This window comes from Helobdella robusta (assembly GCF_000326865.2).
Source record: "Helobdella robusta unplaced genomic scaffold HELROscaffold_84, whole genome shotgun sequence".
In the NCBI taxonomy this organism is placed as follows: domain Eukaryota; kingdom Metazoa; phylum Annelida; class Clitellata; order Rhynchobdellida; family Glossiphoniidae; genus Helobdella; species Helobdella robusta.
In genome coordinates this window covers 126,880-141,335 of record NW_008705486.1, presented here as the reverse complement: position 1 = coordinate 141,335, position 14,456 = coordinate 126,880, and the positions used below count along the sequence as shown (strand labels likewise).

The window sequence follows — 14,456 nt, the reverse complement described above, 5'->3', positions numbered from 1 at the left end:
TTCTATCAAATGTTTGGCGTTCTAGGTTTGTAGTTCGTTTTTTCGATTTTTCTCACTAAAGTTTTATGGTGAACGTTTAGTTTATTAAAATTCAAAATAAACTTCATAAAATAAAATAAATTCATGCTGCAAATAAGGCCCTATTTCGATTCCGAATGAAAGTGGAGTAAAGTGTGAAATGATTTTCCGCTAACTTTGCGCGATCGAAATTTGTCTTTTTCTCATTTCAAAAAGCAGTTAAAGAGATTCATTTTTCAGCAATAGGTTCGAAATACGTGGAGGGCGCCTGTGAGAACCTTTTAATGGGCGCTATATAAATCATCTAATAATAATATATATATATATATTTTTACGATATTCTATAAATTCTATCAAATGTTTGGCGTTCTAGGTTTGTAGTTCGTTTTTTCGATTTTTCTCACTAAAGTTTTATGGTGAACGTTTAGTTTATTAAAATTCAAAATAAACTTCATAAAATAAAATAAATTCATGCTGCAAATAAGGCCTTATTTCGATTCCGAATGAATCGTCATCAGTGCGGTTAAGTTTATATAGGGAAATATTGACTTAGTCAAAGTGAACTTAGATGGAAATTAGGTGTCAGGTTTCTTTATTGGCTGGTCAATCTTCGTTGGTTTCCTTTTCTTCATCGATATATATGTATATTGTATATCGTGAATCAGAAGTGTAGGATGATGTACTTTGTTAACAAAAGATGTTAAGATACTATAAATATTGCTTCCTTTGTTTTTGTTTCGATTTTTTTTAATTCATAATTAAATTTAACTAATTTCCATCTAAGTTCACTTTGACAAAGTCAATATTCATACATTAATGTTTTGATTGTGTAATTGCAGTTTTTGATTGGCATGTAAAAAGATTATTTCGTTTTCTACAGAGTATTCTATCGTAAACTTTAATTACGGTTTATTTACTTTTTACATGAATTATAAATATTTTCCTGTTTTCATATGCGATGTATGGTCATTAACATATCTGCAATATAGTTGCGGCTCAAGTTGTGGCTATGACTTGAAAATGGCCCATCCAGAAATTTGTATATATAGCCCATGTCTAGCAATCCTTTTTTTGTGCAACTTATTGTTCGCAAAATCCAAGATTTTAAAATTTATATATGTTAAATTTTATCATCTCAATACAACTCTTGTGACAAGTTAAATTTAATTATGAATGATATACATGTTGGACGTGTTAAAAAATTAGAATCCCATTATTTTTTTCATTTTTATGATTATAAATTTCTTTTTAAACAATTAAATTTATTGCTTACTTTTAAACTAAACATGTCAAGTTCATTCACTTTGACTTATTTGTTAAAATATAACATAATTTGATATTTAATATTTTTGGGACACCTAATAAATAGTTCGATAAAAAATATTATGCTACGTTGGTGAGTCAAGTTGTTTTCAAGGATTTTTTGTCAACAGCGTAGGCCTAAGGCTCAAAGTTCAAAGAGTTCTTTTATGTAATGCTTTTGCTAATGCAGATGATTAAAATATTAAATTTATTCCATGGGAAGTGAGCATTGATTGAACTGACAAACAGGTGTGAATAATTATTTGATTTTAAATCCTCACAACACATTGTTTAATTAAAAACTTTGACTGGAAGCATCGAGATTAATATTGTTATCGAGACTAAATTTTATTTTTCTTTTTTTTTACAATTAAAATTGAACTATTATAATAGATTTAAAATTGTTCGTTAGTCAAATCCACTCCGTTAACGTCATTAAAAACGGTCTGGCATTGAAAATACGCTAAAACAATGACATTAGTTCAGTTGTTTTAGTCAATTTACTTAGAACCGTTGTTTCACTCTATGTCTTTTATAATGCAATAATAACCTAACAGCTTATAATGGGCTCAAACTAAGAAGTCAATATGCCCATGTCTAAACACATATACCTTATAAGAGAATATATAGAATCAAACAATAGTGTCCATGTTATAATCAAAAATAAAGTTTTTATTAATCATATACTTATCAAGTTTAATTTTAAATTCTACGACAGTAATATAATCAATATATTCTTTTGGCAATAATATTCTTTTGGCAAGTTGTTCCATACTGAAAAGATCCTGCTGGTAAAGAAGAATTTTCTGCTGTTGTTGTTATATTTCTGCACATGTATCTTGAAACGATGTCCTCTGTTTCGAGATTCAACATTGAAACAATTTATGGCGAAGATCTTCTGTCTACACGAACAGTGGCGATGTTGCATAGCGTTATCAAATCTTCCCTTGTTTTTCTATACCTCAAAGTAGGCAGTTCCAAAAACTTCAACCGATCGATGTAGCAAAGTCCTTTGTATTCACGCACCATCTTAGTAGCACGCTTCTGCACTCGCTCCAACTCCTCAATTTCCTTCTTCTTCCATGGTGACTAAAACAGCGGCTGCATACTCAAATTTAGAACTTATTAGACATTTGTAAATTAGTAAAAACGAATTTTTATTTAAATATTTGAAAGTCCTGTGTATTATACCTAATACCTAATAAAAAAAAACAATTATTATTTAAATTGTATATAGTCAAAAAAAAGTTAAAGAACCGTGAAATAAAACTCTCAAATTATTCAATTCATCAGAAAAATTTTAACAAATACCATTTATTTTATATACCCGATCATCATCTAAACCTTTCTGACCATATCTCATTGCAGCATACTTACATTCAAATCAATTTTCCACAACCGACACCATTCATACAACTTATCAAAATGGTTTTGTAATAATTCTCGATCATTGAAACATTTTATACAACTAACCAACATATAAATACAAACTGACAAAATCATTTTCAACTATTCATAAAAGATCATTAACATTCACTATAAACAAAACCGGGCTCAACACACTTCCTTGAGGCACCCTATTGCTAACTTTGAACCTCTTTGACCTACAATTCATTCACACACAAGATAATCTATTACAAAAATAATCTTTAATCCGTATTCCATTTGATTAAACAATCATTCACACCAGATTTACGCAACTTTTCAATTAACAAACTATGCGAGACCCTATCAAACGCTTTTGAGAAATCTGTATAAATAAAATCTTCACCCAATCTATTGTCAATAGCTTTACTCCAATCATCAAACAGTTTGAGCAGCTGAAAAGTGGTAGACCTAACTTTCCCAAATCCATACTGCCTATTGTCAAGCAAACTATTATTATCAAAAAAAGCATATCAAGTGATTTTAATGATGGATTCTAACAATTGGCATCACATACAACACAAAGCAGCCGGTCTATAATTTTCGACTCCATGTTAATCCCTTTTTTTTGAATATGGGAGTAATAATACTATGTTTCAAATCATGCAGAATATTTCTTGAATATTTCCAGAAAGTTCCAAATTAAATAAATCTGACAAATGAGCAGAAATTGAAAACTTGCATTCCTTCAATATAGCAGGGAAAACATTTTCCGGACCGGAAGATTTATATCGGTTCAATTCGCCAATCATCTTTCTCTCCACATTACATGCATTCACAGCCAAATCATTCATCATAACTTCATTTACAATTTGGTCAACATTTTGTTTACAACAGCCATCATACTATATGTTATCCTCAACATAAACACTTTTGAAGAAATCGGCAAAACTATTGGCCTATCTTCAATGTTAACGTTATCATATTTGTCAACTAAAGTGTCTTTAAAGTTTGTGTTTTTTTGAAAAAGTGTAATCCTATAGCACACAAATTTTTTGTGGCAACTTTTCATTTTGTTTCAAAAATTGCTTTATCTGAATTTTGAAAACACGCTTCCGCTCGCCCTTTTCAGTTTAAGTGTTGTAAGTCCTCAACTTTTGAATCTCTCTTAGTTATACGTTAGCTTCTGAGCCCCTAAACTGAACAATAATCATGAATTAAACCTGGTACAAACAAAACACGTACATAGGATATTATATTAGATCAGTCATTGATCTCTGTGGTGCAATCAGATGCCAATCTAACGAAGCATACTTTTTGTGTGCGATCCGTCAAATATAAAGCGAACCAACCAAGCATCACTGCCAATACCAAATAAAACCAAATGTCAGGGTTCGAGGTTCGATAATAGCCGGTTGGAATGCGCATTAGAAATGCGCATGGCTATTCAAGAAGCAGGTGAGCGGAAAAAGAAAAAGTGGTTTGGGGCAGTTTTAGCGAACACTTTGGACGTTGAGATAGCGTGCTGGTAACGTCGGAAAGTTGGATTTGCGTTGGTTTCGTTGTTTAAGTTAAAATTTAATAACAGTGTCTAACATTTGCTGAAAATCATTTATTTATTTATTTTAATGTGAAGAATTATATTTTGGTTTTTGATAATATAGTATTTTTTGTTACTCAAACTAGAGGTGTCACTCACTACCGCGAAACCAGAAGTGTCAGAAATGGGATACCTGCCAAAAAGAAGAAAGATAGGTAGCGGTAGTGATAATAATAATAAATGGTAAAATCGTGTGTTGGTAAAGTTATAGTATAAGTGAACGGGAATAAAAAGTCTGTCACTTAATAAGTATGGAAAAACTATCTCTTAAATAATTAAATTAAATTAAAAAAAAGAAAGGTCGATTTTCACGATATGATAATAATATAACATCCCAATAATTCAAAAATCACAAAAGCAACGTGAGGCCAATAGTCAAACCCAGAATTTATTTTTAAAGGTTCAGAACAACAACAAGCGTAAAACAAAAAAAAATCACTGAACGATGAATTTGGCGGGTGCTGAATTTGTTTTTGTTTAACTAAAGTAACGACAAAAGATGGAACGTGCTGCGAAGTCGAAATCAAAAAATAACCCGACCAAGGACGATGATGTTGTGATAGTTGACCCGGTACAAGCCGCACAGATAAGAAAAATCGAGATGGGGATCAGGATATTGGAAGAAACAGCAGCAGAAGCAAAGAAAACAGCAGCGGAAGAGAAAAGGATGAAAATACAGATAATGCAAGAAGAAGCGAAGCAGAAAGAGGAAAACAGGAGGTTACGGAGATAAGCTGAATAGCAGAGGAAAAGTCAAGAGAGCAGCACTTCCAAAAAAGACAATACTGCCAGTTTAATTCAAAGATTCAGTCCAATGCTAGGAATGTGCCCGACGGATCCACGGGAAATATCAGCATATTTTCACCGAATTGAAGGAATCTTTAATAGTTATGCAATTGATGAAGACTTGCGAGCAGAACCGTTGTTGACAAATTTGGAGATGAAGATGAAGACAGTTTTGAATGAGATGAAAACGGAGGACTATAGGAACTATGAAGCCATCAAGCAGCAAATCATACGTTTTTGTCGATTCTGCCCGATAAAGCTTCGAGATGAGTTTTTCTTAGTTAGGAAGAGAGATGATAAGACCTTCACTGCTTTTAGGCTACATCGACACCCACGGTTCTATTTTTAAAGTCGTAGGATTGAAACTCTACATCAAGCTCTATCACTGTTGGTTGTGGACAGAATGAAGGAACTGTTACCAAGAAATTTGTTAGAACATGTACTGACTCAGGAAGGAGAGGATTGGTTACCGCATGTTTGCATGGCTGATATCCTTGAAATATTTGAAGCCAATATGAATATGCGTTTGTCAACCAATGTCGCCTCAAGTTACAAACCACCCTTCTCATCGCTCCAGCTAGGAACGAACTCGAAATGACCCAAGAAAGAGGAGAAAATGGAACCAATTTCTAAGATGGGATGTTACAACTGTGGAAGTACGGGACATTTCGCAAAATTTTGTACACAGAAAACCAATAATAAAAAACCTTCAAGGGAGATCATGAGATGCCAAGTCATTGCCACGTCTTAGTCGAACCACAATTTAAATGTAAAAATTGATGAAACTATCCAAGCAGACAAATACTTCCAAACACCATTCGTAAAAGTCCGAATTCAAGCCGGACCGGTTTGTGAAGCACTGGAAGATAATGAAGCCGAAGTTTGTGGGATCTCGCAGTGCCTATGTCAGAAGCTGGAACTTTTCCGAACAGAACGGATGAGGATCAAGGGATGGAATGGACAAACCACTGAGGTTGATGGTGCATGGGTGATGTTGACTCCCAACCATGATAAAGGGAAAAACATTGCACCTGCTGTCCGGATGTGGTGTGCGGTGATTCCTGGCGGCAACGGTCAATTAATTATCACACTAAAAGTGGTAGATTTGTTGAACATGGCGGAACAGTATATGGTACCTGCTATAAAACTTAGAATCACAAAAGACAACGCCTTAATAAAGATTGCCGATGACAGGGCACTGACGTTTTACAATATTGATGATCCAAAGTTAAAATGCCTAGAGAGGGGTGAACAGCCAGGTAAATGTGATGTCGGAGATGCTACTGATGATGAAGAGGGCGGTTATGTTAGCAACAAAAATAATCAGGATAATTCTAATAAAGCAACAGATAACTAAGAATAGTAATGATAATAATGAGGTTAGTAATAAGAATAATAATAGTGTCTGCGATGTTGATGAAGAGGAGGATGAAATTAATAATGATGTTAGGATTCAAACTGATGAAGATGAAGAATTGTCTACGTTAATAATGATAGTAACAGTACTGGTAATAATAACAATAATGTTGGTGTTGTTAAAGGTGATGTTGGCGCAGGCCAGTTAAATGACTAGTGGGATGAAGAAGAAGACGACAAAGCTAATAATGTTAAGACACCGTATTTGATAAAGCTGGAAAGGCTAATGATAATGATAATAATGTTGGTGTAGGTCTGGGAGTTGGTAGCAGCGGGTAAACGTTATGTCATGGGTACATGTAACATTGATGTCAGTGAGGTCGGTAAGCATGATGGCAGGGGTGCAAGTGAACATGATGGTAGGGGTGCAAGTAAAGGGCATGTCAGTGGTACAAGTAAACTTGGTGTCTGCGGAGTGGGCAAGTACGATAGTTACAGTGCTGGTAAACCAGATAATGTTAATAATAATAATCATAATAATGTGGATGTGATGAAGCTAAAGGTTGGCAAGGAAGAAGATTATGATGAAGAAGATGGGTCTGTTAATAATGTTAATAGTATTAATACTAGTAATAATGTTGGCCAGGAAGAGGAGGATGCAGAAAAGGATAAACTGTAACATCACAAAACTCTGCTCAGTTGGCAACATGAAACGTTGGAGATCTCAACTGAAGAATCGAAGATCAAATTTGACTTTAAAATTACAAAAGGTGACCAAGAATTACAAACTCGTTTAAACAAATAGAAAAGTTGGAAAAACAGCACGAGAAATTATTTGATGAAATAAATAAGAAGAAGCAGACGTATATAACAAATTAGGCACGAAAATGACGAAAACTTTTATTCAGGAGACTGAGGATAAAATAAAAATATTGAAAGAAGAAACGCAGTTGATGTCTGAGGTGGCAAACAAGCTCAAAGAGCTGTCAGATAAAGAGAACGATATAAAAATCAGAAGAACGAGTTGAAAATGAACGAAGGAAGGTTGGTCGAAAAGCAAAAATTGCTGAAATCGTTGGAGCATGAAGAAAATGATAATGCAAATAACGGAGAAGACAGAAGCGACGAAGGGAGAAAACACGTAAGCAGGAGTGAATATTCCTCCCCTAGGAATATTCAACATTTGGGGAGAGGTATGTCAGGGATCGAGGTTTGATAATTAATAGCCGATCGAAATGCGCTTTAGAAATGCGCATGGCTATTCAAGTTCAAATTATCTTTGCGAGAGCTGCTTTTGTAGACAACCAAGTTTGTAGTTTAACTGAACCGAGGGCGAAAGTCCATGAAATATATCAACAGGCAAGTCAGCACTTCGAAGATTTTTAAAACAAATTGTAGATTGGATACAGGTCTATAATTATCGTTCTCGTTTCATTTCCATTATTAGCAATGGTGATAATGGCTGACTTTAGACCCCGTGAAAATTTTCCAGTTTTGAATGATAAATTTATCCAGAAAAAATGGCAGCAAACAATCTATAAATTTTATCAAAACTTGAGGAATCGGATCCTAAGCGCATACTCAAAGACGCACCAAAGGCGGCCGCCCCGGACGCCGGGGCGCCAAAATGGGTATAAAAATACTAATTAAACTTAAAAAATTCATTGTTACATTATTTTATAAAATTTTATTTTAATGAATTTGTTCATTAGGAAACCTTTTTAGAAACTTATCTATCTAACCACATTCCAACAATTTCACAAGTCAATCAATTATAAATTTGTAAAGTTTGTCTTTTAGTGATATTCAAACTTTCTTTCAACTAAATCGATAATGTAATAAACGCCGGTGTCAAATAATTTTTGCAAATACAGAAGTTTTTATGAAACTAATATAAGTCTATGAAGCAATGGCTTTTAAAAAAACAATACTACATCCTGAGCGTCAAGCGTATCCCTGAGATATCTATGAAGAAACTTAAAAATTTTTGTAGGCAGAGACGTGAGCACTTATTTAACAAGTATGTATGTTAGGTTAGTTTTTGAAGGACAAACACGTTATACATAAATATTATTGCTCGGGAAGTAGTGCCAAAAATATTTTGCAGCTTTTACTAACAAAATAAATTTTCCCACTCCCAGTATTTAAAAAAATTAAACCATGTTAAAAACAAGAAATTAAATGGAGCTCAACAACGGAAAGCGAAAACTAGAAGTATATTGAAAAATTCTTAAAACTGAAAGAGCAGAAGATAATTCCAGTGATGATGATTCTGATATGGTGATGATTGATGAGTTAAGGCAAGAAACAAAAACAATAATTGATCCACCAGAATGCAATGAGCTTGTGAAAGATTGATGACTTTTATTTCATACGGTAATGATAATGTTATGACCGACCCCTTGAACATGTAGAGTACAGTTATTTCTCTCTACGCAGATTCCCGACTCCTGAACAGACATATTTCAGATGAACTTTATTAGAAAAAAAACAGTGCTGGCAATGACTTGTGTGTATCGGTGTGACCAATCACTCGTTTAGTCAATCTTTAAAATCGTTAGAATACAGCATAATAACTAATTGACAGGTAACTTACGGAATAAAACCAATCGTCAATAATTAAGCTTCTCTTGCTAATTATAAGACTAATTATATTAAGTTGTTCCAGCTTGGTCTTTTTTCTGCAGTGGGTTTCCAACTATAAAAAATCTTGCTTCTGACGCCAGTGTTGTAATCTCCTCGACCTCGTAACAACCAACACCTATGTTATAACTTTAATAATTTTTTTTATCTCCAACACCGTGTTGTAGCTTCCAACGATAGTCAATAGTTTGTTTATCCGTAGGTTCAAGATTTCCGATGAATAAACACAACTACTTTAAACGCAAACTAAGTTGGACGTTTATTTAATACCATAATTAATAGAAACAATAGATTAATCCAAATAACTACGTAAATCACATTTACGACTTCGCATCGAATCTCACTTCTGCGTCAACTGTGTTCCGTCTTCTTTTTCTCTTGTTCCCTTCTTTTTTTCGTTCTTCTTTTTCGTTGTTTATCTGGGTATCTGGGACCTCTTCTTTTTGTATAGCTACCAATGCCAAATAAACATGTCACGTCCATAAATGAATTTACAACCTTTTAATTACTTTACAACCTTCTAATTAATTTACAAGTGGTTCATTCCTCAATGCATGCTTAATAATTTCTAACTATTAGTTTTTATCTCGATTTCACGTCTTTAACAATGTATTTCCAAATCTGCTAATTGCTTTTCAAATTATGCTGACCATTTCTGTTTCAGTTGCAAGCTGTAACAAACTGCAAACTAAGACTTATTTCTGCGTATCTAAAAGTACATATGAGACAAGATCGTTTATCTGATTGAGTATTTCTAATCATAGAAAACGGACTAGTTGAAACAATTGATTTTGATGATGTCATTGACAGATTTGCAAGTGCAAAATTAAGAAAAGTTTTTTGGTAAAAAAAAACTGCTGTCGCTACAGACTGTTTACTAAATTTATTTGAATTTTTGTATGTATTTTGTATATTAAATTTTTATTGTGTTGTTTACTGTTTTTATGGTTAAATAAAAAAATTTGACTTTTTATAATTTTGTAAATATGGATTCTAAATATTATTATTGGTTGGGGGCGCCAACAGGGTTACCTGCTCCGGGCGTCAGACACTCTCGGTACGTCACTGAGCACACTGTTGATTTAGATTTAACTTCCTCCAGGAATTTGTCACACTAATTTGACTACATGCTCTAGATGTGTGACGTTTTTTCTCGTTATTGGATAAAATCTCAAACAAATCAGCAGCGGTCAAAGATTAACTCTTGGTTGATTGTTTCTTGTCTCTAAACAGACGATTTGATAAACTATTATATTTGTAAAAAATGTTGTAAACCATAATGAAATTAATAATTTTTATAAGTTTTAAAAGTATTGAATATTTATAAATAAAACAATCTAGTTTTTTTCACTCTTAAATTAAATATATCTAATATTTCTAAACACACCTTTATTATTAAAATTTTTTTCAAACAATACAATTAATAAAATAGATATTACGTGATTTCCAAAAAAATTTTATTATTTTAAAATATTCAAATAAAATATGTTAGTTAATGAGTAACCTGTTAATGATGAAAAAATACAAATGTAGTGTCTAACAAAATAAATATCTAGGCAAAAAAATATTTCATTCCACCCATTATGTTTATTTACAAACGTGATTTGTACAAAACATGTTACATTAATCAAACAATTTGTTTATCAAGTCAATTTTATTTACTAAAACAATATATTAAATGATACACAAATCATTTTATTCCATGTTAAATTAGATTATATTATTTTTTTACGCTATTTTTAACTGCATTTTGCAGAATCGTATGTGGAGGAAGTCCAGAACACCAACAACAAATGAACAATGTCCAGGAATTGATATAAATAGAAACTTTGATTTCAAATGGATGAGTTAGTTTTATTACATATCAATCAATCAATTAATCAATCAATCAATCAATCGATCAATCAATCAACCAACCAATCAATCAGTTTTTCTTAGTTTATCGTTACGATATTTCATGTTTGTCAATCTTTATTTTTTGCTCTCAGAGACGATGAGCCGCAAATATTTTATCCAATTTTTGGAGAAATTTAATTTAGCTTAAGAGTTCAAATGATTTTGTTAAAATAATTTTGAAGAAAGCATTGTAATATATATATGTGGTTTTGAAAATTTTAAAAATTTGGATGTGTCCTTATACTTTTAACAACTTTTAAGTTGCCCTGTGAAAGTGGATCTATTGAACTTTGTTTATCGTTTCTCTTTAAACCGTTTGCGTTTATTTTTCGCTTAGAAAAACATTTCATTACGCCATCGAATGATTATGTGCTTAATTTTTATGACTGATAGTGACAAAGAAGAATATGATGCTATCGATGAAGAAAAGGAGACCAAAGAAGATGACCAGCAATAAAGAAACCTGACACCTAATTTCCATCTAAGTTCATTTTGACAAAGTCAATATTTCCCTATATAAACATCAAAAAGCACTGATGATGATTCATTCGGAATCGAAATATGGCCTTATTTGCAGCATGAATTCGAAAAATAAGTTTATTTTGAATTTTAATAAACTAAACGTTCACCAAAAAACTTTAGTGAGAAAAATTGAAAAAACGAACTACAAACATATTAACGCCAAACATTCGGAAGAATTTATAGAATATTGTAGAAATTATGGTCTATTACCAACATATATATATATATATATATATATATATATATATATATATATATATATATATATATATATATATATATTATCTGTAAACACTTGCCATACATGAACATGAACAATGGCTGGTCGGTCGGTTGTTGCTAGTGAATTTTTGTGCTTTTTGACAAATAATTGGAATAATTTCGATAACGAAACTTTTATTTTGAATGTAGTGGATTTCTATTATGTCGACGAAGTTACTGCTGCAATTAAAATTTTGAAAAATGATTTGGAATTGTTAAAAATTAAAGAATTGCAATCAGAATCAGTGGATAAGTTTCAATTTCGCGGAATAAATAAAAAAGACAAAATTTTAGAATGTGTTGAATTGCTAAAAATTTTGAGGTTAGAAGGTTTTATTGATAAATGTTCAATATATTCAGCTGTTAATTTGTTGAGGATACCAAATATTACTAACTGGCTGAATTTTAGTTTTCAAAAGATCAAAAATGAAATCGAAGCCATGTTTAGTGTACAACAGACAGCCATAATAGAAGCGTTAAATACGAAACATACCGGCTTGCTGGACAACATACGCTCTATTGTCTCCAATCATACGACAACGTTGCAGGACATAGAAAAGGCTTTTACAACAAGCACTATACCATTGAATAAATCTGAAATGTCTACAGCTTTAAGTGACGTATTGAAAACAAATTTATCAACCAATGCCACAAATAAAACTTCAACTACAAATTCATGGGCAGATAAAAGTAAACATTTGGCTTTTAATTTTAATAAAAATAATAATAATATTAAAAAATCCATGAATGAATCCAACGATGAATTAGACGTCGATGGCTTTCAACTTGTTCAGAAAGTCAAGTAAAAAGAAAGTCAGATGATTCTCCTCTAGTTCTTCAAAAAATAAACAACAAAATAGAATCTAAAAAATCTAACAAAGTATTTGGCACTGGTACGAACTGTCTCTTGAAAGCATCTGAAGTTATAGAGAAAAAAATTGTTTATTATTTAGGTAATGTTGACTCGTGCAAAAAAGATGTCATTGAAAACCATCTAAAAACAAATAACATAATCTTCAACAAATGTTTCCCAGAGTCTTGCGAAAAAGAAACCTTTTAAACAATCCTCCAGATAATCATCCAGACAACCCCGCGGTAGATCAAAACCCATTAGTCGAGTCTACGGCATTTAAAATAATTCTGCCAATCAGCCAGTTATCCAAATTCACCAATCCTGATATATGGCCACAATACACATTTTTGCGCGAATGGGATTCACAGAAGAACAGCAGAAGATAAAGTTGTCCAATCCAAAATCGAGAATCATGGTGGCGCCAAATAATTTTATATGCAAATCAATGCATAACGAAACGAAATACTACTCTGAAAATAATATATCAGATTTGTTATCACTATCTGATTGTAGTCTATCTTCATCAGCTTTATCAATCGTGCATGTAAATGCTCGTAGCTTATGCCATAAAATCACGTCCCTTCAAATGCTTATAGACGGATTTAATAACATTCCTAGTTTAATAGTCATCAATGAAACCTGGCTGAATGAAGCTTCTGCAGCATTGATTAGATTAGAAGGTTTAAAATTTGTTTTTAAAAATAGAATGACTGGCTTAGGTGGGGGAGTTTGCATGTTTATAAGAACTGACTTAGATTTTTGTGTGTGTGATGATAGAGTGTTTGATGATGATGTTATTGACATGCTGTGCATTAATATAAAGTCTAAACAATGTAATAATATAGGCCACCTAATACAAAATTTGATCACTTTTTTGATAAATTAGAAATTACACTTAACGCTTTAAGGCAGAATCATCGAACGTATTTTGTTGGAGATTTCAATGTCGATATCACTGCCCAACAGTGTTTTTGTATCTGAACCAAAATTAGTTGTTTCTTATGTATTTCCACCTGCTGAATCCGAAAATGACATTAAAAATTACATATTAGCTCTAGTTCAAAAGATAAAAGCAAAACTCTATCCTCAAGAGTATAAATTTTCATTTTTTGGAAAAATTTTTTCATCTTTTTTTATTTTGCCTCTTGGCTATCTATAATGCTTTATTTATGGAGGCACAAATGAAATAGAAGAAGGAAAAGAAAGCCAGCCTTCCACATCAAATGATTCTGATTTTGTGTCAACAGATGATGCACCACACAGATGGAGTTAAGCAGAATTAAGTGACCTCGTTCGAGATCTTGACTTGTCACTGGGAATGGCAGAACTTTTAGGGTCTAGATTAAAACAGTGGAATCTTCTCCAATCTGATGTTAAAGTTTCCTATTTCAAAAAACGGCAACAAAATCTTCTTCGTTTTTTTGAGAAGAAAAATAACCTTGTTGTTTGCGTTGATGTCTATGGATTAATGTATTGTCTCAATTTGAATTATGATCCAAGTGAATAGAGATTATTCATAGATTCATCAAAGCTAAGCTTGAAAGCTGTATTACTGCACAATGGAAATCATTTTCTATCAGTTCCTATTGGCCATGCAGCTCACATGAAAGAAATTTACCTAAATATGAAAACTCTTCTTAACTCAATTACAACGAACACAAATGGAAAATTTGTGGTGACCTAAAAGTATTCCTAAAAGTATTGCCACACTTTTAGAAATGCAATTAGGCTATACTAAATACTGCTGCTTCTTGTGTATGTGGGACATAGAGACAAAATTACATATTACACACAAAAGGACTGGCCTGCAAAAAATCTCAACAAAGGTGAAAAAATTTTGTTGATGAAAGATGA

The 14,456-nt window shown here is 32.3% G+C and overlaps 1 protein-coding gene across 1 annotated transcript in view; it reads left to right on the top strand.

Moving 5' to 3' along the window:
* HELRODRAFT_90476 (hypothetical protein) overlaps nucleotides 1-14,456 on the top strand; it is a gene marked incomplete at both ends in the record, with an annotated part of 80,111 nt that overhangs the window by 45,482 nt on the left and 20,173 nt on the right. The window contains one exon of the mRNA XM_009032573.1: nucleotides 10,827-10,917. Within this exon, the coding sequence (XP_009030821.1) occupies nucleotides 10,827-10,917 (91 nt within the window). The remainder of the gene's footprint in view (nucleotides 1-10,826; nucleotides 10,918-14,456) is intronic.